The sequence below is a fragment of the Vidua macroura genome, chromosome 7 (genome assembly GCF_024509145.1).
Source record: "Vidua macroura isolate BioBank_ID:100142 chromosome 7, ASM2450914v1, whole genome shotgun sequence".
NCBI lineage: Eukaryota > Metazoa > Chordata > Aves > Passeriformes > Viduidae > Vidua > Vidua macroura.
Genome location: NC_071577.1, coordinates 21,339,972 through 21,364,126, shown reverse-complemented (window position 1 = coordinate 21,364,126; position 24,155 = coordinate 21,339,972). Strand labels below are relative to the sequence as shown.

The following is a 24,155-nucleotide window of genomic DNA, read 5'->3' as shown; positions in this document are numbered from 1 at the left end:
AATCTGTTCCTGAGATAGTCCAGCTGTCTGGATCCATGAAAGGAGATTAGTTGTACGTTTCCCGTAGGAAGATCCTGTTATACTCAAAAGGTTTAATAAGGTTCCACAGCACTACAGGAAAATAGAATTCTAGAACAAATTATGATAAATATATGGGAAATACAACTAAAGGATTTTCTTTTTATATGTAGGCCACAAATGACAACAGACAGAGGTCTTAAAAAATATTAAAATTAGTGAATCAGGAGTGTAGATCATGAGCACTATTAAATGTCACTGGTTTAGTCCAGGATTAAATAAACCTAAAATAATAATTCACATAGTAAAATACATTAGCTGATAGATAAAATCAAATGACAGTGTATTTGCCAAGTAAGTTTCACTTTCATGGATAATTTCCTGCTAGCAATTGTCTTGGCATTCACTCAGCTGTTTTTCCTGCCTTCATCAGGGTGACCAAGGCCTTCCAGGACCCCCTGGGCCCTTTGGGCAAAAGGGAGATGGTTATCCTGGCCCACCCGTAAGTTTATAGATTTTTCTTTTATGTGAATTGGGAAGAAATAAGTGCTACACCTAAGGGATTATCCTCCATGTCTGACATACTAGGAAAGATTTGCTGGTCTAAAAGCCTAAAAAGCCTAAAACTCCTCAACTGTGGAAATGCATTTCAACACAGAATAAAATGAAATATCTCCCTGAAATAGCACAAGATCATCCCTGTCGTTCACTTCTCTTGATTACATCCTGTAACATATTCCAAGTGGGTTCTTTTTGCCTACGTATCACTGATGTTTCAATCAGTTCCCTCAAAATCTTCCTGTAGGGTTCTGTCTTCTGCCCAACTGTACAAAATTTATTCCCAAACAGGAAAATACAATCTAGCTAAGCAGCTGGATTCATATACATCCCAGAACCACTAAAAAAGCAACTGGTGTGCAGAGAGCCAGAACTAACCTTTACAGAGGCCTTTATTGGTAGATATAAAATCCCTGCAAAAAGGATGCAAAAAGAAAAGGCTCCTTTTTCTCCCTTCCCTGCACATGTGTGCAACACTGACCTCACATATCCAGTCTGCTCATCAATGTGCTCCACCAGCCCTGGCAGTTACCTGCCTGTGCAGCAAGGAAGTCTCAGAAAAAGATTGCTGGCTACAGTCAGGGAGTTTGGACCACACATATTTGCATTTGCCTATGCTAAAGACAACAGCAAAAGTGCTTGCATTTGCCACACTGAGGAACCAAAATTAACAAATATCGACATGGAGATTGGAAACTGATTTATAATACTTTCTGATATTTTTTGCAACCCAGTGAAGGACTGCTTCTGCAACTGCCTCTCCAGATTAGACTCTTCTATCTTCAAACACATTCAAGCCCTCAAGCCCCTGCATGACATGCAATACACATGTAAATGCTACTGACACTACTGGCATATCAGAGTAAAGTTTAACCAGTTGTAGATCACAGTGATCCCATTAAGAGACAAAATAGTTAAGATACTACCATATAAATATTAACAAATGCATGTAGTCAATGTAGCTGTAAAATAAATTTATATTTTGTCTGTGCATGCAATTTCAGGGGTTGCCAGGGCTCCCTGGGATTCCCGGTGAACAAGGCCCAGATGGAGTTGGACTACCAGGACCTAAGGTATAGACTTCAAAATCTAGAAAAGCAAATGCTTGTGTATACTCTAGTTCATAGAGATACAATTCCTACCTATAGGTCATATTCAGAATACCTATTTAATCCAGCTTTAACTTTCTTCTTGGTATGTAAAAGATAGATCTTTTTTGGTTTAGGTTTGTTGGGGTTATTTTGGTTTGGGGAATCTGGAGTTCATTTTATATAATATGGGAATTGTAATTCCTGTGTAACTGTGCATAATTGACTTGAATACATTTAGACCACCAGCCACTGTTTATCCCCAATAACTTCCTTGTCCTGCCAGCAATATCCTTGGGTTAGCATTGTTTGGACTTGCACAGTGCAGTTCAATAGTTCTCTTCTCTTTGTCCCATTTGGGTATAACAGATGCTTGGAGTGCTAGAGATACATTAAACTTTGGTATTCACTACTTATTTCTTAAAGTATCGGCTTTCAGGGTGATCCTGGTAGCAGAGGACCAGTTGGCCTCACCGGTCCCCCAGGAAAAGGCTTGCCAGGACCAAAAGTAAGAGATTTAAACAATAATGTCTCTCTTTGTCTAATCTCTAAAATAGGGGGGAAAAGTATACTATAAAAATGTGTGATTATGTATAGACATCTGCATGTTTTCTGTCTTCACTGGGAACAACTCATCTAACAAATAATCTTTATTTTGTAGAAAATTAAAAATATTTCTGGTGACTAGTCATAAACCATAGCCTCCTCATGGATCCATATGAAAAATGATAAGGTGATAACCTTGCATTGAAGATCACTGACAAAACATTTAGCTCCTGCAGATACTAGCTGCAACTGAGTGGCAAAAATTTCTTCAGACCTAGCATTGGTCAGAATTACGGGCTGGGCAAGCACTTAGTATGTCTTGCCTGTATTATTTTTACAGCTATAGATACTACAGTTGAGTTCTTCTGGGATTAATTCCTCTTTTTTATTGTATAAATCAGATAATCATCTAATAGCCAGTATGAGGATTGATCCTTGCAAAAAGGATTATTTTTTAAATTATTTCGTAACCATGACAAAGGACTGAAAATAACTGTAATTATAAAAAGCAATTTTCACTGTGAAACCTCCCAAATTGGAAATACTACTACAGCTGTTTCAGAAGTCTATTGAATACAAAAGAACTGGTTTGAATGTAAGTAAAAAGGAACTCAACAACATCAAATGCAAAGATTATACAACATAATAATGAGTTACCTGCACACTGTGACTTATTGGTCCTTGAGATACAGTTCCCATTGGCAGGAAGGCGGGGTCCAGAGAAAAGCAGTGGTGAAGCACCTCCTCAGGCAGCACTAATACCAAGAAACAGCATGTGCATGGGATCCTTACAAATGAGGAAATTGAGAATTTCATGCAGGGATACTAGAATAGCAGTATAGACATAAAATTAATATGTACTGTGTGGGTTTTGATTGCTTCCTGTGAGTAACATGGAAGGGGAACATTTTTTCTAGAGTTCTATTGAAAACTATCTTATAAATTAGCAACAAGTGTTTATTTGCAATGCCACATTAGTATGTATATGTATAGGCCTTACTATATAATGGTGGTAAAAGATAAAAAAACAATAATAATCTTCTCTTAAATTTTAATTCAGTCCCCAATGTTCCACCAATACAACCCATCCTTCAATGCAGCATATATCTCTATCAGCAAGGTGATTCATGTTCACTGAGTATTAAGCCAAGTGACTCCTTCAAAGTATAAACTGGATTATTAAAATCTGATAAAGGCCAAAAAGAGTCTCTCTCAGCTAGAGCAATCTTATTCCCACTACTTATAAAAAGACATGTTTGGTAGAGGAAGGACAAGAAATTACACAGTGGTATAACAATTTATTGTGTATTTTTATTCTGAACATTCTCTAGGGAACCATAGGACGCCCAGGGCCACCTGGCTCTGTGGGACCTCCGGGTGAAAGTATTCAAGGAACTAAGGTAAAAAGACTTAGTGTCTTCAATATTTAACCTGTGCTGAGTGGTCAGTCTGACCGTCACAGTGTTAAGGAGATTTCACATTGTTTCTTATATGAAGAGAGCCCAAGGGTAGAAAATTAGAAAGATAATGTGAGCACCTGCAAAGTATGTTCTGTCTACTGCTGCAAACTAGCCCAAGCATGTGTGTGTTGAGGAAAGAAGAATGAACTTTTATCAGTTAAAGATACCTTTACAAAATTAAAAATACTACTCCCTCTTCCTCAACTCTCATGCCCACAGAAACAGTCTGAATTAGTTATGTGTACTACCACTCTATTCAGTAGAGAAAAAGCCTCCATCCTGAATGTGTGTACTATTAATTTTTCCTTGTAATATACACTTTTACCCAAAGCATCAGTCAGATGAGACAGATTCAAAAGGTAGAAATAAGAAAGGTAGAATGAGAAGGAATAAAATGGGATGGAAAGAGGGAAAAATTAAAATTGCAATCAAATTGAAATTAAATCAAATAATAATCATATGGGTTTTCAATATTGCGTATCTTTATACTGAAGAAGTATTTGAGAAATATAAGTTAGCCACTAAATTGTCTCAAGTGCCTCAAGATCCTTGTTAAAATGTATTTTAAAACCTTTCTCTTTGAACATTCTAAATTACTGAGTGATGAATGATTACAAAGGGTTAATATCACTACCTGGATTATCATTAGGGGGAACAAGGTATTCAAGGAATGCCAGGACCACGAGGCCCCCCTGGAGATGGGCTTCTGGGAGAGAAGGTATGATATCTAAATCAGAGATAATAGTGAGATAATGCCCTAGATGGAAGCCAACACACTCAAAATGCTCTTTTACAGTCAGTTCTTATTGAAGGCATGTGTAAAAGGAGCCCCAGACACCAGAAGATTATATTATTGTGAGAAGTTATATTGTTATTAGAAGTTATATTATTCTTTTATTATTTAAAAGAATATTTATTTATAAATATTTATAAATATAATATATATTTATATAGTATAAATATATTATAATTATATATTATATAATATTTATAAATATTATATTTATTTAGAAATATAATGTTTATTTATTATTCTTTTATTATTTATTATTTAAAATAAGTATTAGATTTAATATCACTTTCACCTACCTGCTATGCAAAATTTTGAGACTGAATCAACATTAAGAGAAACAGGGGTTGGAATCAGTTTTTAGGTGTGATCACAATGGCTCAGAAAGGCTGTACAAAGTCCCATAGTCTACTAAAAATCAAACCAAGATACACTAATACATCTGCTATGCCAAACACCTTTTCTGGGCCAAAAGGTTTCTCAGTGTGATTTTCCCTTTATTCATTCTAATGATACCCTTGCATTTCTTTTCTATTTCTCTAGTGTTGTCTTATTTTTCTAAGGCACAGATAATAATTTCCATCATGCAATAGCCCATGAAACCCCTCAGTCTGCATGTAGTTGTTTGAGATGCTTAATTGTTCAAACCACTTCAGGTATTTTTTCCCATAAAAATGCTTAGCCAATACTACAAGTTATTAATGAAATTCATAAAGTACCAATTTATTTAAATGATCTCTAACAAAGATTTCTAACTCATGTCACCAGCTTAATGTGCATTCAATAAAGGCTATGAGAGAGAAATCTGAAGTGTAACAAAAACTGACTTACACTTTCTGTCTGCTTACCACCATGGTTTTTAAGGGAGATCGTGGAGCTACAGGTGACAAGGGGAAAAAAGGAGAAAAAGGTGATGTGGGTGACCCTGGTTTATCTGGAGAACCTGTGAGTAACTCAGGTTTATCACAGATGTTTTGGTAAACCACGCAGAAACAAAGCTGGGTTGTGTGTTCTTTCTATTTAATTACATATAATCTGAAACATTTAAGAAACTGAAACTATTAAAAACTTTAAAAGCACAAAGATGACATTTACTTGATTAACATCCCACTTCCCACATGGATGTGATTTCTTCCTAAAGGCAGTTGTCATGGTTTAACCCCAACCAGCAACTACATATGCACAGCCACTCACTCATCTACTCCCCAGCACTGGTGTGATGGGGAGGAAAATCAGGAAAAAAAAGGAAAATGAAACCTAAACGACCAGAAGACTCATGGATAGATGTAAACCAGTCTATTAATTGAACCAAGGATAATTATAGTCATAATCATAAAAAAGCCAGGTGATACCCAATAAGATTGCTCACCACCCGCTGATGGATGCCCAGCCCACGCCCGAGCAGTGCTCGGCCCCTCCCGGCCGACTCCCCCAGTTTCTGTACCGAGCGTGCCCTCCCATGCTGTGGAATGTCCCTTTGGCCTGTCCGGGACAGCTGTCCTGGCCATGCTTCCCCCAGCTCCTTGTGCAGCTTCTCACTGACAGAGCATGGGAAACTGAAAAGTCCTTGACTATGGGTAAGCACCACTTAGCAACAACCAAAACAACAGTGTGTTTTCAACGTGATTCCCATAATAAATCCAAAACACAGCACTGAACCAGCTACTAAGAAAATGAACTCTATCCTGGCCAAAACCAGGACAGCAGTGAAAGACAACTGGCAGTCAGTGATCCAGTGGGAGACTTGAGGTCATCCACTTCCCATAAACCACCTTAGGAGGTTGCAGGTACTACATGCACAAGGCAGTGCATGTGCATCAGAAGCACGTTTTCTAGTTTAACTTTCTATTGGAAAAGTATTTTTCTAATAATGGCATCACGAAAGTCGTGTTCTGAATTACAATGTTACTATCTAATTGCAACTGCTTAATTAGCAATCACTGTTACAGGGCAAAACCGGACCAAAGGGAGACCAAGGTCTAACAGTAAGCAAATTCCATTATTTAAATCCCATTACAGCAAGATATAAACAACACTATCAGATGAAACGTAGCCTTTTAATTATTTTGGAAGGAGCTTTCTGATTAGAAGCTGCCTCAGTAATAATATAGTAAGAAACCAACTCAAAGATTTCTGATTTTTTCTTATCTACTTTATGCTGAAATGGAATTAAAAGTTCCTGGTGACTTTAGGTATTTTTCTGCTATATGTTCTTTCATAGCTAGTGTTAGATCACCCAGGTGTGTACTTGCTGCAGGAAGGTTTTTTTGCAAGTATTTAAGAGTATAAAGAGCAAAGATCTTCAAACTTGTCACAGCCTATCATGCTATGAACTTATTTATATTTCTGCTAAGCTTGTACCACATTTGAGTCAAATTCGGCCAAGTATGTCAGTGAGTATATAAATACTACTACAGTTTATGATGAAAGCTGAGAAGCAGTAGCAAAAGGTTGTATTTGAAAGACTGACTCAATACCAGATGAGTCCTGGCATGCACTTCAAAAGATATAACAAATGATTGCTCTAATACTGAGAAACATTTTGTTAACATGTCACAGAAGCTGTCATTTTTCTGAACAGACAGCGCTGAAGGCAGCAGTTTTGGGGTTTTGTGCTGATGAAGGCTGGGTAATAGAGTGGGCCAGGTACATCAGGGCTGACAACTCCCAATTCCATTCTGTAGTGGTGCTCTGGCATATGTCAGCTCACTACAAACAATCCTATGCTTCCTAAAGTTGGGTCTATTTCTCTGCTCCCAGTAGATTTAAAAGGGATATCATATTATTCAGATGCTAAGATATTTATGCCTTTCAGTTTTAATGAGAACCAATTAATCACAAAACATTTTTTTAAATAACAGGAGTTAATTGTTTTAGATAGAGATGTTAATGTGTTGTCAAGTTATTGATCCTTGTATGCATATGAAATAGTTTGTTGTAAAATGTGGAACTTATTCCCAAGGAGAAGTTTGGAAGTTAAACAGTAAGATTTTTATAAGTCACTGTAGGACACAAATATTAAACAAAATCTTTGTTAGTGTCAATATTATACCTCATTTGAAAGAGGCAGGTTGTAAAATATTTTAATTTTTTTTTTCACATCCAGAGAGAAGATATAATCAAATTAATTAAAGAGATATGCGGTAAGGACTCGGGAAGTCTTTATGTTCGGATTCTATAATTCCTTCATTACCTTTGCATTCTTCTCTTTTCCAAAAGCATGCCAAATCAAGTCATTGTGATCTGGTTTTATTTTTCCTTTGTAGGTTGCAGTATTAAATGTAAGGAAATTCCTATGGAGCTTGTGTTTGTGATTGACAGCTCTGAGAGTGTGGGACCAGAAAATTTTGAGATTATCAAAGACTTTGTAACTGCTTTACTAGACAAAGTAACTGTAGGCAGAAATGCTACCAGAATTGGCCTTGTGTTATACAGTTTAGAAGTTCGGCTAGAATTTGGTCTCAACAAGCATCCAACCCGCCAGGATGTTAAGAGAGCAGTTAGAAAAATGCAATACATGGGAGAAGGCACTTACACAGGAACTGCTATCCGCAAAGCAACCCAGGAAGGATTTTCTGGTGCTCGAGCAGGGGTGCGGAAGGTAGCTATTGTGCTAACAGATGGCCAAACAGACAAGAGAGAAGCTGTAAAACTAGATCTTGTTGTTCGAGAGGCTCATGCAGCAAACATCGAAATGTATGCAATAGGAATCCTAAATACTTCAGATCCAACACAGGTTGAGTTTGTGCATGAGCTAAATCTGATTGCTTCAGACCCAGACGGAGAACACGTGTATCTCATTGATGACTTTAACGCTCTCTCAGGTGCGTTCATTGAAGTTTTATTCTGCCTTGGATCTGATGCTTCTCACAAGGGGGCAGGGTGGGGGAGAAGCATTATCTTTGTGGATATGTTTTGATGCTGCAAAGTAATAGGAATCTATAGATACAGATTCCCTTTGTTTATGGTGTTACATTATGGGGCAACATGCCAATGAGGGAATGTCACCCAGTCTAGGAAAAGAGCTGCTTAAACAAGTTTTCTAAGATGAGTAAGTGCTCATGCACTGAAAATCTGACTATAAATCAGAATGAAACCCATTATTGTAAATGCTACTTGTTCACTTCCCTGGGGAAATAACCCGTTTTCACGTCGTTATTCACAGCAGCAAGATAAGCAGTTATTTTCCCATTACCAACTAGTAGTTGTTACTAAGCTTAGATGAACAGCCTTACGTAGTTCACTGTATTTTCTACCATGCAGATGACTTACATGCTGGCAAATTTGTGACCAAAAAGTCCATATTCCAAAGAGTCTGGAATAATCTTCTTAGATGTGTATAAACAATCCAAAGGAGTTCTAGATTACATGTGTATTACTGACATATATAAGTAATCCAATTTTAAGAATACATTGAATTTCTCAGTATGATAAGTGTTCTACTTTTTTTTTTTTTAACAGCACTGGAGTCCAAATTAGTCAATCAGTTTTGTGAAGATGAACATGGCACCTTAGTATACAACCATAATGAAAATGGTGCAAGTATAAGTGGGCGATCCTTCCATTCAGTATCTCCAAGTTCTTTACATTACATACTTCAGAAGAACAATGTTAATAGACAATCACTTTCAGCACAGACACTTAGAGTATCTACAGTAGAAAGTCCTCTGAATCTTGGCCATCTTCCTCAACCATTAGCTCCGGTATGAAAATTCAGCAGGCTTTAATGAGCAGAAGTTTAATAAAGTATATATCTTTCTGTGCCACCTAACGTAATTTGTACCATTTCCCTTAATTTTCTGCAGGACAGGTACTTTAACTTGGTATGCTCAGAGCTGGTTGTTCTGAGCAAGAGCTCTGATGTTGCATGCAGGCAATTAACTAATAGCTATAACTTATTCCTGATACTGTTACAAGGATTCCTTTGTTTAATACAGTAACATTTGTGCCACAGTGTGAATCGTAACAATATTAAAAAGCAATTACAGTCTTATAATTAAGTCTAAGAACAGTAACTGAACTCAATTGTAGATTATAATTTTAAGTCTGTAAAAAAACTGTAAAGCTCAACTAAAAAAAATATTTATGCAACATTTAGATATGACAACTTTCCTGGTAAACCAACCAGAAGGTAAAATTCTGGTTCTTAACACTGAAGTCAGGGTAAATGGAAAGGAAAAACACTAGAAAATCTCTAAGTCATGGAGGGCTTGTTCCTTTTGAAACACTTCACAGTATCTGGAAAGAAAAAAAATCAAATGCTTATTTCAGACCAATGTACCTCCTGTAGTCTATGACACCTATGAAGGGGAACAAGATGAAGAACAGCCAACCCTGCTAACAGGAAACACTAGAGGTATTTCTATTGTCATTCATTTCTTCATTTTCATTTTTGGCTGATGAAAAGTCAGTGTCTCATTCTGTTTCTTTTCACCTGCAGCTGTGTTACCATTATTGTCATCTAAACAACCACCAGCCAATAAAGTGATGACATCATCACTTTCAACTGCAGGCCCCACAAAAAGGCCCGGTGGGTAACAGATCATTTTTCATTTTGTTACCTCTTTGCCTGGTTCTAACTTTTAATAAAGCTTTAAATCAGAGTAATTTTGTTCCATCTCCAAAGATTTTGTGAGTCTGTGATGTAGAAGAGACGTCATTTCAGGATTTTATAACAGATCTAGTTGCAGTTCTTGTCTTCCCAAGTTCGGGATCCCACCGCTCCACTTAAAGCAAAAGCAAGGCTGTCTGTAACCTGACAGGGAGCTCCTAAGGGGCATCAAGAAAACATAATGCTCACTGAGGGTGGGCCAGTCAGCAGGTCATTCATCAGCCAAGGAGGGGCACTCTACAGAGGTGGGAGACTTCATTAAAGACAAAGATAGTGATTTTGGAATTGGACAGAAAGAATGTATTTCTCTTTCAGAGGAACAAGAGGAAAAAACAGTGTTTAGTCATTTTAAGTATAATAAGTAGCTGAGTGCTTAAAGGGTTGATTCTTTTTATATGAAATGTCCAAATGTATTTTGTTCATCATTTGGGGGATTTTCAGTTCCAGTAATAGTGTATTATGATGGGAGCAACAGAAGAGAGAGATAGAATGTGTTCCCATTGTTTCCTGGGAACAGTGGCATGACTTATTTGGTCTCTGGCACTAATGTTTTTTTTTTAAAAAGTGACAAGATAGCAGTTGCAGAAGACAAAATATCAGTCACAATATTAAACTTCACAGAAAACTGTTTTCTATCTCATGGTATTATTAAAGTGAGTGAGACTACATTAGTATGTCACAGTCCTCCAATCCATATCTGTGGGAGTTCTAAATTCAAGAACATATATTCATAATGTACATAATTACTACAATTTTATTAGATAAATAGCACTAATATCTTACAAAAGCAAAACAAGAGTTTTATATTCTTCTCAGTATTTTAACATCTCTTCTCCCACACCACAAGGAAAACTAATATACAGTAGAAGGATGCAGGAGATGCAAAACCAGCAGATGCAACTAGCTTACAGCTTTTTGGCTTACAATTTCAGTTTGCACACAGATTGCACATAATCAGATTTAAAAAAAAAACAATTTAAAATTATCATATTCATATTGTTTGCTCTTTTTGTATGTGGAGCCATGATACTTTTATTTCTGGAATTACTAGAATCATGCCAGTAAAGGAACGGTTTATTTGACTTCTAAGATGCACTTGTAACTTGCCTTCAATATTAACATCTTTAGAACAAAAAGTGAATCTTAAACAATTGTATAAGATTGGCAGAAAAAAATAAAGTAAGAGTTTTAAAGATAAAATCTATAGAATACAATTGACTTTTACAAACAAAATAGTTTCTATTTCTCTTTTTCTTTTTTTTTTTTCATTTTAGAAAGTATTGTGGACCTCCGCTGCAAGCTAAGGCTGGATCAAGGGCCATGTCGTGTTTACACAATCCGATGGTATTACGATAAACAAGCCAATGCCTGTGCTCAGTTTTGGTATGGTGGCTGCCATGGAAATGCAAACCGCTTTGAGTCTGAACAGGAATGTAGACAGGCTTGTGTATTTTTTTCTGGAGGTAGGAATTAGTCTCTACATTAAAAATGATAAGGTTGGAGCTATTGATTGTTTGGCTTTTTATCAATTATCCATTTGGTAAAATCAAAGCAAATAATTTACAGAATGCTAACATTATGAACTCATATGCCCACTAACTAAAAAAATGGCTACCTATGCAAGCATAGTTAAAGACTTTTAGCATTTATTATAAGACATAGAGATTATAACAAAATAGCAAATTTTCAACAGTATCAAGAGTACAAAATTTCCTTTTTTACTCAGTTATAGTAAGACCAGTGTAGCATTTGCCATAGCAGTTGCCCTTCTTTCAGCTAGATCTTTAAATATTACCATTGTACAATCACTAACTAGTCCTTATTTTAAACTACATATATTGCTTTGGAAACCAATGTATCATCATTATGTAAGTTCTTTTCCCTTTGTTACTGAAATCTGGTATTTGGCATGGATTCTGCAATGAAAATTTCACTTCTTTTTAGCGAAACTATTCTCACAAATAGTATTTTACTATTTAAAGCACAAGACATCAGCTTCCAAATTCCATGCAGAGTACTACTTAATACAGATAAATACAACAAATGCATCAACTTGTGGCCTATGTGCTCTCTGGGTCACAAGATAGGGAGGTGGTTCAGTTACCCACCTTTCCTAAGCACATCACAGGTACATTTCATACATTTTTTTTTTAGTGAACTCTCCTCAGTTTGTATTAGCTAGCCAAGATGCATGACAATTACAGTTAAAACACATCCACAGATTTCTATGAGTGAATATACCAATAACTGGCATTACTGTGTTGGGTTAGTTCATGTCTAAAATGGTCCTTCCAATGTGTGGCTTCTGAAAGCCAAGTCTAATTTTTAAATGCATTTTAATATCTTCATCTTCCTTAGTTAAATATTTAAACTTATGTTTAAAACATTAAGCACAGCACAGTTTATTGCCTGCCAGTGTGATATTGCTTTTTACATTTATGTCTGCCTGTATATGTCGCATTTCCTGTTTTTTAATATACTTTAAAGCTTATTTCTAATAAAACATTTTTGGTTTTACTGCCAGGACAGAAAATGGATAATGGTACATTTACAGGACTTAAAACTTACCTCACAGCTAAATGACATTCACTGTGTCACGCGTTTCTGGTAACATAACTGGATTGCTGCCACAGCCCTTAACAAGGCTGAACATCTCAGATTATGCACTCACATACATGAAACTCGTTGATCATTTTTAGTTGGATTTGTGTGGTTTGTGGTCTTTCGGTTTTTTTTTTTTTTTTCCCTGAGCAAATGGTAACTTCAAGCATATCAACAAAAAGCAGAGTTTGGCCTCAACTAAAACACCGTCCACCCTTTGTGCTTCCAGAACGCTCAGTCCCTGTCCTGACTGGGCCAGAGAGAGGACGGGGCGCTTCCCGCCCAGTGCTTTATTTCATCCAGCTTGTGTCCATTTCCGGATGGGTGCAACGGGGTCCTCGCCAACCCAGGGACAAGCTTTAGGGAAAGAACTACCAAAGGACAAGTTTTTTTCTTATGATTCTTATTCGGATTATTTTTTCTTTTTTATTTGAAAGTGGTAGAGCACTGCAATTAAAACTTGGATGCTGTTTTCAAGTCATTCCAAATTAAAAATGACACTCCTCATCTATTTTAAAATAAACCCAAAACCACCAAACAAACACCCAGTCCCGCAAATCGCCAGGGCTCAAGGCTGCATTACCGAGAACGCGAGGCTCCCTCGCGTGTTGTGTTTCAGCCCCTCAGCCGACCCGGGGGAGGAGCCAGGGCGAGCGCGAGTGCGCGCGCGCTCCCCGCGTGCGACGCCGCAGCCAATCCCGGCCGCCCGAGACACCACCCATGCTCCCCCCCAACCCCGTTGCCAGGGCGGCGCGCGGACTCCTCGGGGCGCGTGGCGGCCATGAGCGGGGTGCTGGACGTGCTGTGGGAGGACAGGGATGTCCGCTTCGACATCTCCCCGCAGTGAGTGTCCGTGTCCCGAACCGGCCCTGCCCTCGCAGCGGCGCTCTCGGGCCCGCCCGGCGCCGAAAGGCGCCTGGCTGAGCGTGGCCTCCGCAGGCTGAGGCCGACCGCTGGTATCGGCGCGGAGCACGGCGGGAGCGCCGCCCTGTGGCGGCGGCGGAAGAGCGACTTCACCTGGCGGAGAGGGGCGGGACAGGGCGGTCAGTGCGTGCTGGGCGGGGTCCGCGCACCGATTCCAGTCTATAAAAAGAAAAGGAAACAAAACAAAATATTGGACACTGGAGGATTGAGGGAAGGGTGTGCGCTTTTGTAGCACTGAGAAGTACAGCCAAACTGAAGGCGTGTGTCTGCGGGGACGGTGGCACTCATGGTTACCAGGACTTGGCATCCTCCTCAGGGAACGGGGCGGCGGCTGTGCAGTATTTCACGAAATTCGCGTCTTAATAAGACGTTTTGTTTCTGTCATGCCATACATGAAGAGTTTTGGCTGCTTTTGACAGTGCAACTAAAATACAGCAAAAGTTCACACTGCATTGGTTGTTGCGTAATGAAGTGGTTAGATCAGTTAAATAAAGTAAAAATAATAATATAAACAAATAAATATAAGACTTCAGAAAAAAACAAACAAACATCCAAACCACACCCTTTGTGGAACATTTAACAGAGCATTTCACGTATCCTTATACATCTAGTATTTCTTTTGTTGGCATCTCTTCTTTCCTCAGGATAGCTCCACTCCTTATGACCTGAATCTACATCAAAAGGCAATAAACTCTGTCCCCTAAAAATTACATGAATGCAAGTGGGGTTTTTTTAAAATTTTTCCTCCATTTTCCACACACTTTGTCCTTATTTTGGGGTATAGTTTTCGTAGTCACACTTGCTACATAATTATTTATTTACTGATATAAGTTAATAATAAAGATACTAATATTTTTAATCTGTGAGATGTAGTGATAATTTCAGGTATGTAAAGTTGATTTGTGTGCATGTGTAGATTTTTCATTGCATGATGTACTGAGCAGAAAACTGAGGAAAGCGAAGCGGGGAAATAAAACTGGCCTTATTTGGGAAGATAAATAAAATTACTTTTCCTTTTTCTTAGACAAATGAAAATGAGACCTGGAGAGATCCTTATAGACTGCTTAGAGTCTGTTGAAGATACCAAAGGAAACAATGGAGACAGAGGTAACTGCATACTCAGGGAACTTGTAGACTTTCTACTCTTTAACCTGTGTAGGTTTATGAAAGCCTTGTCAGATCGCCGTTGAACTCTGTATCAGTACTCTGTTGCGCAGAAGAGATCCTGCCTATTTCTCAGATCTGCCTTGGAATGTTTTCTTAAAGTTGTAGGAAGGTGATTCTTGTGTCAGAATTTGCTTAGAATTTAATACCTTGTAGGAATAATCCATTTATAAACAGTGTGGTGCTGTTCTGCTGTAATCCTCTTTAATGCTTAGTTTGCCCCACCCTGTTTTTAAGTGAGTCAGTAAGGAATATGTAGTGGGCAGGGGCTAAAGCTGCCAGCATGCTAAGATGACCCTTCAGGGGGGTTGGATGTGCTGCTCTACAAGGTCCAGAATGGAATAAATTTGCATATGGCAAAGGGGTGAGGTTTTTCATGAATACTGCTATAATAGTTAACTCACTGTCTTCCCCTTCTCCTCCCCAGAGCAGTTCTGCACTAATTGTGTCTACATTTTATTATAAGCATCTGTATTGGAATCAATAACTGTTCTTGGTTTGATTTTGAGGAATGCTGGTATATATTAGAGGTTGTTTAATTTGTTCCTTGTTGGATTTTCTCTGCTAGCATTTTAAGCATTTAAGGGTTTAGTGGTCTAGTGATTTTTCTGGTGGGGTGTCCTGTGCTTTTCTTCTTTTTCCTGTCAAGGGGAAGGAATATCCTGTTTTTTCAGAATATTTCATTTAATGGAATTTATTTAGATTAAAAATAGCTACACTCTTTATCTCCAGGCAGGCTGCTTGTGACAAATTTGCGTATCATTTGGCGCTCACTGTCATTGCCCAGAGTCAACCTCTGTAAGTATTACCTTTTGTTTCCTTGTGGTGGCTTGCTATTCCTTCACAAAGTATTGATTTCAGAATGCTGAAGTATAGCTGTGTTGCTCTGTAAAGTCTGAAATAAACTGTTACTAATGAATCTCTTTATAATATAGGAACTGAGATGGTAATTCATAGCAAAATAGTAATATTCAATATTCTATGTTAATTTCTCAGAAAAGAAGTTGAAAAGTTCTTCAGACATATTTCTCATTTTTCATTCATCCCGATGTGGGATTCGTGTGGTTTTTTAGAAAAAAAGTTCGAGTTTTATCATACATTGCTTTACTTGTGCTCTTGTTGTCTCCTGTTTATTTACATTCTGCATTTCTCTATTTATTCCCCACAAGTACCTGCCTTTCCAGTTTTAGTATTGTAAACTGTAGATAAGTTTCTCATTTTAGCTGTATGAGTTAAAACTGTATGAGCAGCTAGAGGTTTGCTCATATTTAATTTAAAGTTCTGAAACGGGGGCAGGATGCAATTACTTTGTACACAAATTATTTCCAGTGCTCAGTGTGGAATCCCCTTCTGTGGAAATATTTCTTGGAGTGGATGGTACGCTGAGCAGCCAGAGTTGGTCTTGATTTGAGAACAGCACTTGACCAAAGAACCTTCTAAGATCCTTTCTAGCTTAAATTAATCTTCAGGGCTGTGATGAGGACCCAGAGTATTAACCACAAAGTGTAATTCTCACAAATAGCATCCAAAGCTGTGCTAAAAATTCAGTAATATACTTTGTAATTTTGACTGTTATTTTTCTTGTTCTAAAAACAATGTTTTTTTCTCCCTTGACTTTTAAGCTGTCGGTTACAACTGTGTTATAAATATAACTACAAGAACTGCCAACTCAGTAAGTTCCAAAAAGTACTTGTAAAAATAATAAAAGAAGCTGTAATTAGTTGTTTATACTTACTGCACTATATCAGCAATAATCTGAAAGTTTACTTACAAGAGCAGTAAAGAATAGTAATGAAAGTTTTGTTTTTAAAGTGGAGAGCTCTCATACACATAGCCTGAATGGAATTGCATGCAACTGTGAAGCTATTGGTTTGACTTGCCACAAAGAACTAGCAGGAAGATTATGTAGATTACCTGGGCAACCATATGATAACAAAACCAAAAATATATATGATTTTGCAAATGTAGATCAGGCAGGCTGCATTAGTTTTGCTATTGATGGAACTGCTAGTTGGTCAAAAAGAAGTTGAAGGCAGCAGTAGACTAGTGGTAGAATCAGGATTACACCTCCATAAACACTGTTTAAAACAATAATTTAAACAATATCTGAAGGTTATTTATTATTTGTACAATCAAGCTGCTATATTGCCAAAATGTAAAATTCAATTTTTTCCTTACAGAAATTACGAGGGCAGACAGAAGCTCTGTATATATTGACTAAATGTAACAATACTCGGTTTGAGTTCATTTTTACCAATGTTGTTCCTGGAAGTCCCAGACTCTTCACTTCAGTTATTGCTGTGCACAGGTAGTGTACTTAAAATAGTGTTTGATCAAGGACTCAAATACGGGGGATTACAACTGCTGATAGACACAGTATATAACTGTCCATATTCAACATTTAGAAAACCTTTCCCACAGAGGACAGTCTCTGGAAGGAAAGGGGAGAATGATCACAAATTTTAGTAGACAGCTGCACATAATGAAAATTAATGTGTATCTATACTAGTTATTGATCACAATTTATACACCTCATGTGTATAAACTATCTGAACAAATAAGACTATAAAGGAGCAAATTTCAGTGTGCATTTTCTAGCTACAATTTCTGTCTGCAACAATTTCCTGTAATTTCAGACCATGTAAAGTAAATGAAGAGTTAAATCCTGGTCAGAACTCTTCATCGACTACAAAACACTGTATGCTTCCCACCTAAAGACAAGTCATCTGAATGAATGTGTGCATAATACATTACCATGGGTGTCTATTTAAGAGCTATGGAATACTGACATATATATTGGATGTTTGTGATTTAACTGGCACTGAAAAATAAAGGATTGTTAATGTCCATGCTGTGTATATCATGGCACCCAGAGAACTTATGCTTCGCAATAGAGGCTGGATGATGACTGTATTAAGGAAAAGGAAAAAATAGTATACACATGAACACTACAGGAGATCAAAAAGTCATTAAAAACCTGTTTTAAATTTAAAGACAATTTCATTAAGAAAAGCTGGAATATACTTAATTATGCTGAAAAATTTTAATAGTACTCTCACTTTTGTGCAATGTGATGATAAGAAAAGCTGAAAATTTACATTTCATATCTGCTCTGAATCAAAAGGATAATAGAAAAACTGAACTATATATGACCTAATATGTATTTTGTATTTTTTGCAGAGCTTATGAAACTTCCAAAATGTATCGTGATCTGAAGCTGAGAAGTGCATTGATTCAAAACAAGCAACTGAGATTGTTACCACAAGAGCAAATATATGATAAAGTCAATGGAGTTTGGAATCTATCAAGTGACCAGGTATAGTAAAGAATCAGAATACATTGACTACAGAAAAGTTGAAATGTTTCAGCTTTCATCTAGCAATTGTACTCCCATAGTTCTGTAACCTCCGAGGAATTACCCTTAATGCTGTTCATCAGCTGATGCGTGCAGAGAAACTGATCCCGTATGTTTGCTACTCACTACAACAAAATCTCCTTTTGGTAACCTGAAGTCTACATGACCTGTCTAATATGCAAGGAACTAGATATACAATTTTTATTATAAAGATATATTTAGGAGTCTAAAGCTTTGTATGATGCTGAAAGAAAATCATGTTTCTGAAGTGCTCTGCTGAATATTTGTGTGTTTACATGCAGCTTTGACTAAACAGTAGTAAGATTATATTGTCTTTTGATTAATGAAAATTGAAAATACTGGAAGGGATTCTGTGTCTTAAAAAAAAGTAAAAACTTTGAGATAAAAATAGAAAACATTTATTATTTTACAGGGCACTAGTTGCAAGCATTTCCCGGAGCAGTGAAACAAAACAGAAGCTGATATTTCACTCTGTGCAATTTTAGTCCAGAATAGAAATATGATCCACTCTGACAAGCTAAAAAGTTCTTTCCTCTACATTCCCTTGGCACACATCTCTTAGTTACCTAAGTTTAACCCACATGCCTTTATACTTACGCTTTATGCCTATTCCAGAACTGTACAGTTAATAACGCTCTCAGATGTTTCATGTATTCCCATGAGGTTGGCTGGGCTGTGACTTGATCCAGCTTTGCTGCAGTAGTAGGTAGTCACAGCTATTTTCATTACTCAGCTTCTGGTAGCTTTTAAAGATTGGATCCTGCTTCCTTGCAATCAATAGAAACATTTCAACTGGGTTTGGTAGGGAAGCATCAGGCTTTTAGTGAATAAAATATGAAGCTGTACCTTGTTTATATGTAAATGGATAGCAGTAATCATCATATTTGGGGAAAAAGAGCTCTGTACTTAAAGCAATTCTAATATAACTTTTCTTTAATAGGGAAATTTGGGAACATTTTTTATTACTAATGTGAGAATAGTTTGGCATGCAAATATGAATGACAGCTTTAATGTCAGCATACCATATCTACAAATTGTAAGTATCTTACAACAACCATTTTCAAAATGAAACAGCATATGCTCAAGTCTTTGGTTAAAACTCCCAGCTTACCAAAATTTTATTTCATATCCTTCATTCAGAGAGGAATTTAGTCTTGCCAGCATCAACCACAGGGTATATTTTCTATTCTGTCCAGATTTCCTGGACAGGTACAGGTGTTGAAAATGGCTTGTATTTCAAACTTTTTAATATTTACTCTGATGCTTCATGCCGCCTACATACACTGGGATTAATGATCTGTGAACCTGATGTTCAGAAATTTACTGTTACCACTGTTACCACTTCTAATAAAACACTTTTCCCTGAGGTTTCAGGGGTTCAGATTTGTAAGGGTAAATGGGAGAGAAAGCTAGTAGCCAAGTTTCCTGAGCCAGTAATTGTAATTATTACACTGTAAAAAACTGAAACAATGAGATTTTTATCCAGTAATTAGAAAAATTTTAACAGTGTTATACCTCTTTATCATTAGCGTTCGATAAAAATGAGAGACTCAAAGTTTGGCTTGGCACTTGTGATAGAGAGTTCCCAGCAGGTAAGAAGCTTTAATAGCCTTTTTCTATTGATTACATTTTTATTACACATATATACAATATTTCTCTAGATGCAATATTTTTATATACAATATTTATCTAATTCTGAAATGTCATGGGTCTACTTTTAAGTTACATAGAGCATTTCTTCTGCGTGGCCTTTTGAAAACTTTAAGAAAGTTCTCTTTGCACTGATTTAAGTGTATGTTATGGTCAATATGGCTATTGGGAATTATGGTTTCTCTAAGCAAAGCAACAATAGGCCAGCATGACTAGCTTATAACTGTCAAATACACTGTCTTCTGACAGATTATCTTTGGGATCTAATTAATTCTGTACTTAGTTAAGACCACTCTTTTAAATATTTTTCATTATTTCTATGTATCTGAAACCTTCTTTAATAACAGCATCAAGACCTAACAGACTCAACATTTGCTTAGTGGCTGGGAATAAATCATTAATATCACTTCTGAATTTGTCCCACCCTTGTTTGCTTGTGGTTTTCTGTATAAGGAGTTTGCTCCCCTTTTATGTAATGGGCTAACTGTTTAAAGGTTATCTACCTCATAGAGAAGCATTGCCATTGTTTTTATTTTACCTATGATTCAAGTTTTCTCAGCAACCTGAAAATTGCTATCATTAAACTGGAAATCACTATCAAGGAGAAAAAATGGTTTAAAAAATAAGACTAATAAACAGATGTTGTCTTTTTTCTCTGTTATATAGAGTGGAGGATATGTACTTGGTTTTAAAATAGACCCTGTAGAGAAACTACAGGAGGCAGTGAAAGAGATTAATTCACTTCACAAAGTTTATTCAGCTAATCCTATATTTGGAGTGGATTATGAAATGGAAGAAAAGGTACTCCATTTATTTATTTTAAATTAGGTACAATACTATGTTAACAATAACAAAAATATATTAAACATACTAGATATGTGAATTTACTTACTACAATGTTATAATTTGCAGCCTCAACCCCTTGAAGATCTAACAGTGGAGCAGGTTCCAGATGATGTGGAAATAGAAGCTGATGAACATACAGATGCTTTTGTGGTAAGCAGCTCCACAAAAAACCCAGAAAAACAGAATCATTCTTGTTTGATTATTCAGATTTAAGCAATGTACAGCTGTAATCCTCTGTTAAAGATACACTGCAACTGTACTTTCTATATTTAAAACATCCTGATTATTACAGGAATTTATTCTGTATATGAATTTTTAATTTAAGAACAAACTATTATTCATAATAAATAGTAGTAGATATTTAAAAAAATAGTTGTATGTAGTTTCTCAACACATTAAAATCGGGAATAGCTTGAAAATCAGCAGTACAATATAATCAGATACATTATATTAAAACAATAATTTGCCTTCTCTTAAAGCAGATGAATTGGTGTTGATATCTGTATGCTCAACATTCATCTAAGATTCAAACTTGGAATATTAATAGAAAGGCAGCAATAATTTCACATTATTATGTCTCCCAGTATTTTGGGAAAATTTACTTTAAAATGCATTACGTTGCTTGATTGACCCTCTTTCAATGAATTTCCAAACTTAGTGTGCAACCCAGTAACACTTGGTTCCATGATTGACTGCAAGGGTAGATGGCACATGTTTTCAAGTGTTAGCCTTGATGCATTGACCAATCTCTGAAATTTGGTAAATTAACAGTCCTAGCAAGAATGTTATTTCCACTCCTTTTAATTTTGCAGCCTCTTATTAACACAGATAAGGTCTTGTTTTTTCCTTTCCCTCTTTCCTAGCTTTTTTGGCTTATTTCTTTTCATTTTTGCACATTTTTATTCAGTCTTCAGCATATTTGAAGACCTAACTTCTCCTTCAATGGAGATGTGTTTGCTCTATTGGTGCCTTTGTCGCCTGAATTAAATAACTGTGCTTTTATATTCTCAAACAAAAACTGGAAGCTGAAAATGGTTAGAAGGTTGTTGTTGTAGAGACACAGGTTGCCCAGGACCCAAGGAATGGCTACACACCAGTATTCCACAATACTTGATGCTGCAGGAATACACTTTCTTTGCTGCGCCACACCAGTCCACGGGGGCAGGTGAAGCAAGACTGGGCTCTTTTTGGTAAATAAGATCTAGAACCTACTGGGTCCAGAGATTTCTAGAGTGTGGATATTTTCGGAGCTCTGATACCCCTAAGAGTTTGAGCCTTAATTTCCACCCACACAGATTAGGAAAGATGGTATCTCTTTCCCACATCTTTGTTTATGGAGTTCTATTACTCTATGTTCTTTTCTTAGATTGAGTATGATGTCAACTGAATTTTGATATTATACATTTTAAGCTAGTTTTTGATGTTGAATAGTAAAAGCTGCTGCACATGAGGCAAAAAAATACCAGGAAGCTGTCAGTTTGTCTTCATATTAACATTCCCTATAAAGTGTTTGTCAGTGTAACAAATGTAATACAAAAATGTTGCCATTTAAAAAGTCTTTATTATGATGGAAATTTCAAAGGTTGGTATTTAATGAAAAAGACCATAATCCAGTAGTATCTAATCTGTTATCCAAAACAGAAACTCCTGTTAGAACCCTTTTGTAAATTATTTTAACATAGAAGTAAAACCCATATAGACTGGATTCTTGTGGAAGACCTACCCAATACAGTTTTGACCCCAAGGAATTATTACCAGTTGTAGTTTTTAGACTTCTGTTTTCAAGGTTCTTTTTTGTTTTCCTTTGCAGGCTTACTTTGCTGATGAAAACAAGGTAAGGAGATACTCTTTCATACTACAAATTCATGTTGATAAAATGGGATAATGAAATTAATAAGTACCTTCTGCTTTATTTTATTTTCTCTCATATGTCATGTATTCAAAAAGCAACATGATCGGGAGCCTGTTTTTTCAGAAGAACTGGGACTTGCAATAGAGAAGCTAAAGGATGGATTCACACTCCAGGGACTCTGGGAAGTAATGACCTGATTTAGATTGCCACGTTTGTTTCCTAAGCAGGGAAAAACTCTTGGGTCTTGCTGGATTTAGATCTGTAGAAGATAATTTAGAAATATCAGAGTAGCAGAGAAAGAACATACCAAAGCTAAAGAGCAGGCAAATATTATATAATAAGCCCTCAGGCTCTGTCATAAAGAAAGGTTACTCAAAAACCTTGTATGCTTAAGAGCTTTGCATTTCCCGCGTGCCTGTCTAAGCAGTGGGAGGAGGGCCGCTCCGAGGCAGGCGGGCGGGGCGCCGCTGCCGCGGGAAGCGCTGCCCCCTGCAGGCCCCGGTCACGGCTGTACTGACCTGCGAATTCCCTCTGCCTGTCACACTGGGGGCACCTGGGAGTGCCATTTGACACATTTGTAACCTCCGCTGTTTTCAGGATTGTCCTCTTTCTCCCTCCCCTGACAACACAAATTCGGCCATGGTGTTTCAGACACCATTTTATGGCAGGTAGACACCATTTTTTTCATAACTTCATGGCTTCTGTGTTTATGGATTGCCCTTTGGCTGCCAGGACCAGGCACTGCTTGCCATTTTACACAGCACTCTGTCAGAAAAAGAACCCTCCTCTTTTTCTGCACATGGAGATCACTGTCTGAGACAGGGCAGTGTGAGGTATGCAGTTTGATGCTCAGTTTCAAGTATTCATGTATTTATACAGAGTGATGTACTTTCCCATAATGATTATGTTTGAATTAAATTTCCATCACTTGTTTAATGATTTGCAACACAGAAATACCATCATACATAGAACATTTTGTATGTAGGCAGATTGGCTGTGTTATTGATAGCTTTAAGCAAAAGCAACTCTGTTCCAAATAATAGCTTTCGTATTTCATAATTTTGCTAAATGTTCAGCATGTACTATTCCAAGTATTTAATTATTAGTAATCCAGATATCCTCATACAGTTGTTTGTTTTTGCTAGAGCACTTTTTAAAGCAATGATCTAGAAAACAGGGCACATGCAAATAGCTTCTGTGTGTGAGTCATTAGACCTTTTATGATGTTATGTGTTATAGACAAATTAGTCATTTATTGTTTAAAGGGAGACGCAGCTGTTACGTTTCCTAGTGAGATAAAACCTCTGTGCTGTTTTCTATAAATGGAAAAAGTCAAATGAGCTGTCCTCTCAGCTGTTGTTTTAGCAGCTGACTGTTAAAGTAACTGTGGTGTGAATGTAATACTGGTGTTTGTAGAAAATCTTTCAAAGTATGTATTTTAATGAAATACTACTTATATTGAAAAGCAGTCACTACTTCAATAAACTTTGATAATATTATATATTGTTTTAAATCTTGCATTCAAGTCGTTGTATTTTGACCCTGTTTCCATTACATTCAAAGAACACTTTACCATATGGGTGGAGACTTCAATTTGAATTATTTGGAAAGCAAAACTTTACCTGAAATAACACATATTTTATGTCTAAACAGTAGTGTTTGGTTTAAAAC

General features: G+C 36.9%; 2 protein-coding genes and 1 long non-coding RNA gene across 5 annotated transcripts in view; 2 read left to right on the top strand and 1 right to left on the bottom strand.

Annotated features, from left to right (window-relative positions):
* The window catches only part of LOC128810192 (collagen alpha-1(XXVIII) chain-like), a 33,434-nt gene extending 20,842 nt beyond the window's left edge, over positions 1–12,592 (top strand). The window contains exons 23-35 of the mRNA XM_053982836.1: positions 452–520; positions 1,581–1,649; positions 2,104–2,172; positions 3,542–3,610; positions 4,320–4,388; positions 5,325–5,405; positions 6,410–6,445; positions 7,567–7,603; positions 7,727–8,284; positions 8,922–9,163; positions 9,732–9,816; positions 9,901–9,990; positions 11,346–12,592. Coding sequence (XP_053838811.1) covers positions 452–520; positions 1,581–1,649; positions 2,104–2,172; positions 3,542–3,610; positions 4,320–4,388; positions 5,325–5,405; positions 6,410–6,445; positions 7,567–7,603; positions 7,727–8,284; positions 8,922–9,163; positions 9,732–9,816; positions 9,901–9,990; positions 11,346–11,545 — 1,674 coding nt within the window. The 3' untranslated portion in view covers positions 11,546–12,592. The remainder of the gene's footprint in view (positions 1–451; positions 521–1,580; positions 1,650–2,103; positions 2,173–3,541; positions 3,611–4,319; positions 4,389–5,324; positions 5,406–6,409; positions 6,446–7,566; positions 7,604–7,726; positions 8,285–8,921; positions 9,164–9,731; positions 9,817–9,900; positions 9,991–11,345) is intronic.
* Positions 1–13,314, bottom strand: part of LOC128810197 (uncharacterized) — a 19,499-nt gene extending 6,185 nt beyond the window's left edge. For 2 of the 3 annotated variants that reach the window (XR_008437970.1, XR_008437971.1), the window contains exons 1-2: positions 13,256–13,314; positions 2,868–2,997 (exon numbers count right to left, since the gene is read on the bottom strand). This is a non-coding gene — a long non-coding RNA (uncharacterized LOC128810197). The remainder of the gene's footprint in view (positions 1–2,867; positions 2,998–13,255) is intronic. The other variant, XR_008437972.1, reaches the window with a different exon arrangement.
* On the top strand, positions 12,847–23,999 carry BBS5 (Bardet-Biedl syndrome 5). Its single transcript, XM_053982841.1, has 12 exons — positions 12,847–13,515; positions 14,621–14,703; positions 15,493–15,558; positions 16,383–16,432; positions 16,941–17,068; positions 17,941–18,076; positions 19,077–19,172; positions 19,666–19,728; positions 20,453–20,587; positions 20,699–20,782; positions 22,443–22,466; positions 22,580–23,999. Exons 1-12 carry the CDS (start codon positions 13,454–13,456, stop codon positions 22,679–22,681), a joined length of 1,029 nt encoding a protein of 342 aa, XP_053838816.1. The 5' UTR covers positions 12,847–13,453; the 3' UTR covers positions 22,682–23,999.
* Positions 24,000–24,155: the final 156 nt, after the last annotated feature.

What these genes read in the sequence shown, in the direction of transcription:
- BBS5 (XM_053982841.1), top strand. Translation starts at nt 13,454, where the DNA reads ATGAGCGGGGTGCTGGACGTGCTGTGGGAGGACAGGGATGTCCGCTTC. An exon ending in CGCTTCGACATCTCCCCGCA is followed by an intron (nt 13,516 to 14,620) that starts GTGAGTGTCCGT and finishes CCTTTTTCTTAG; the next exon opens with ACAAATGAAAATGAGACCTG. An exon ending in AGGAAACAATGGAGACAGAG is followed by an intron (nt 14,704 to 15,492) that starts GTAACTGCATAC and finishes CTTTATCTCCAG; the next exon opens with GCAGGCTGCTTGTGACAAAT.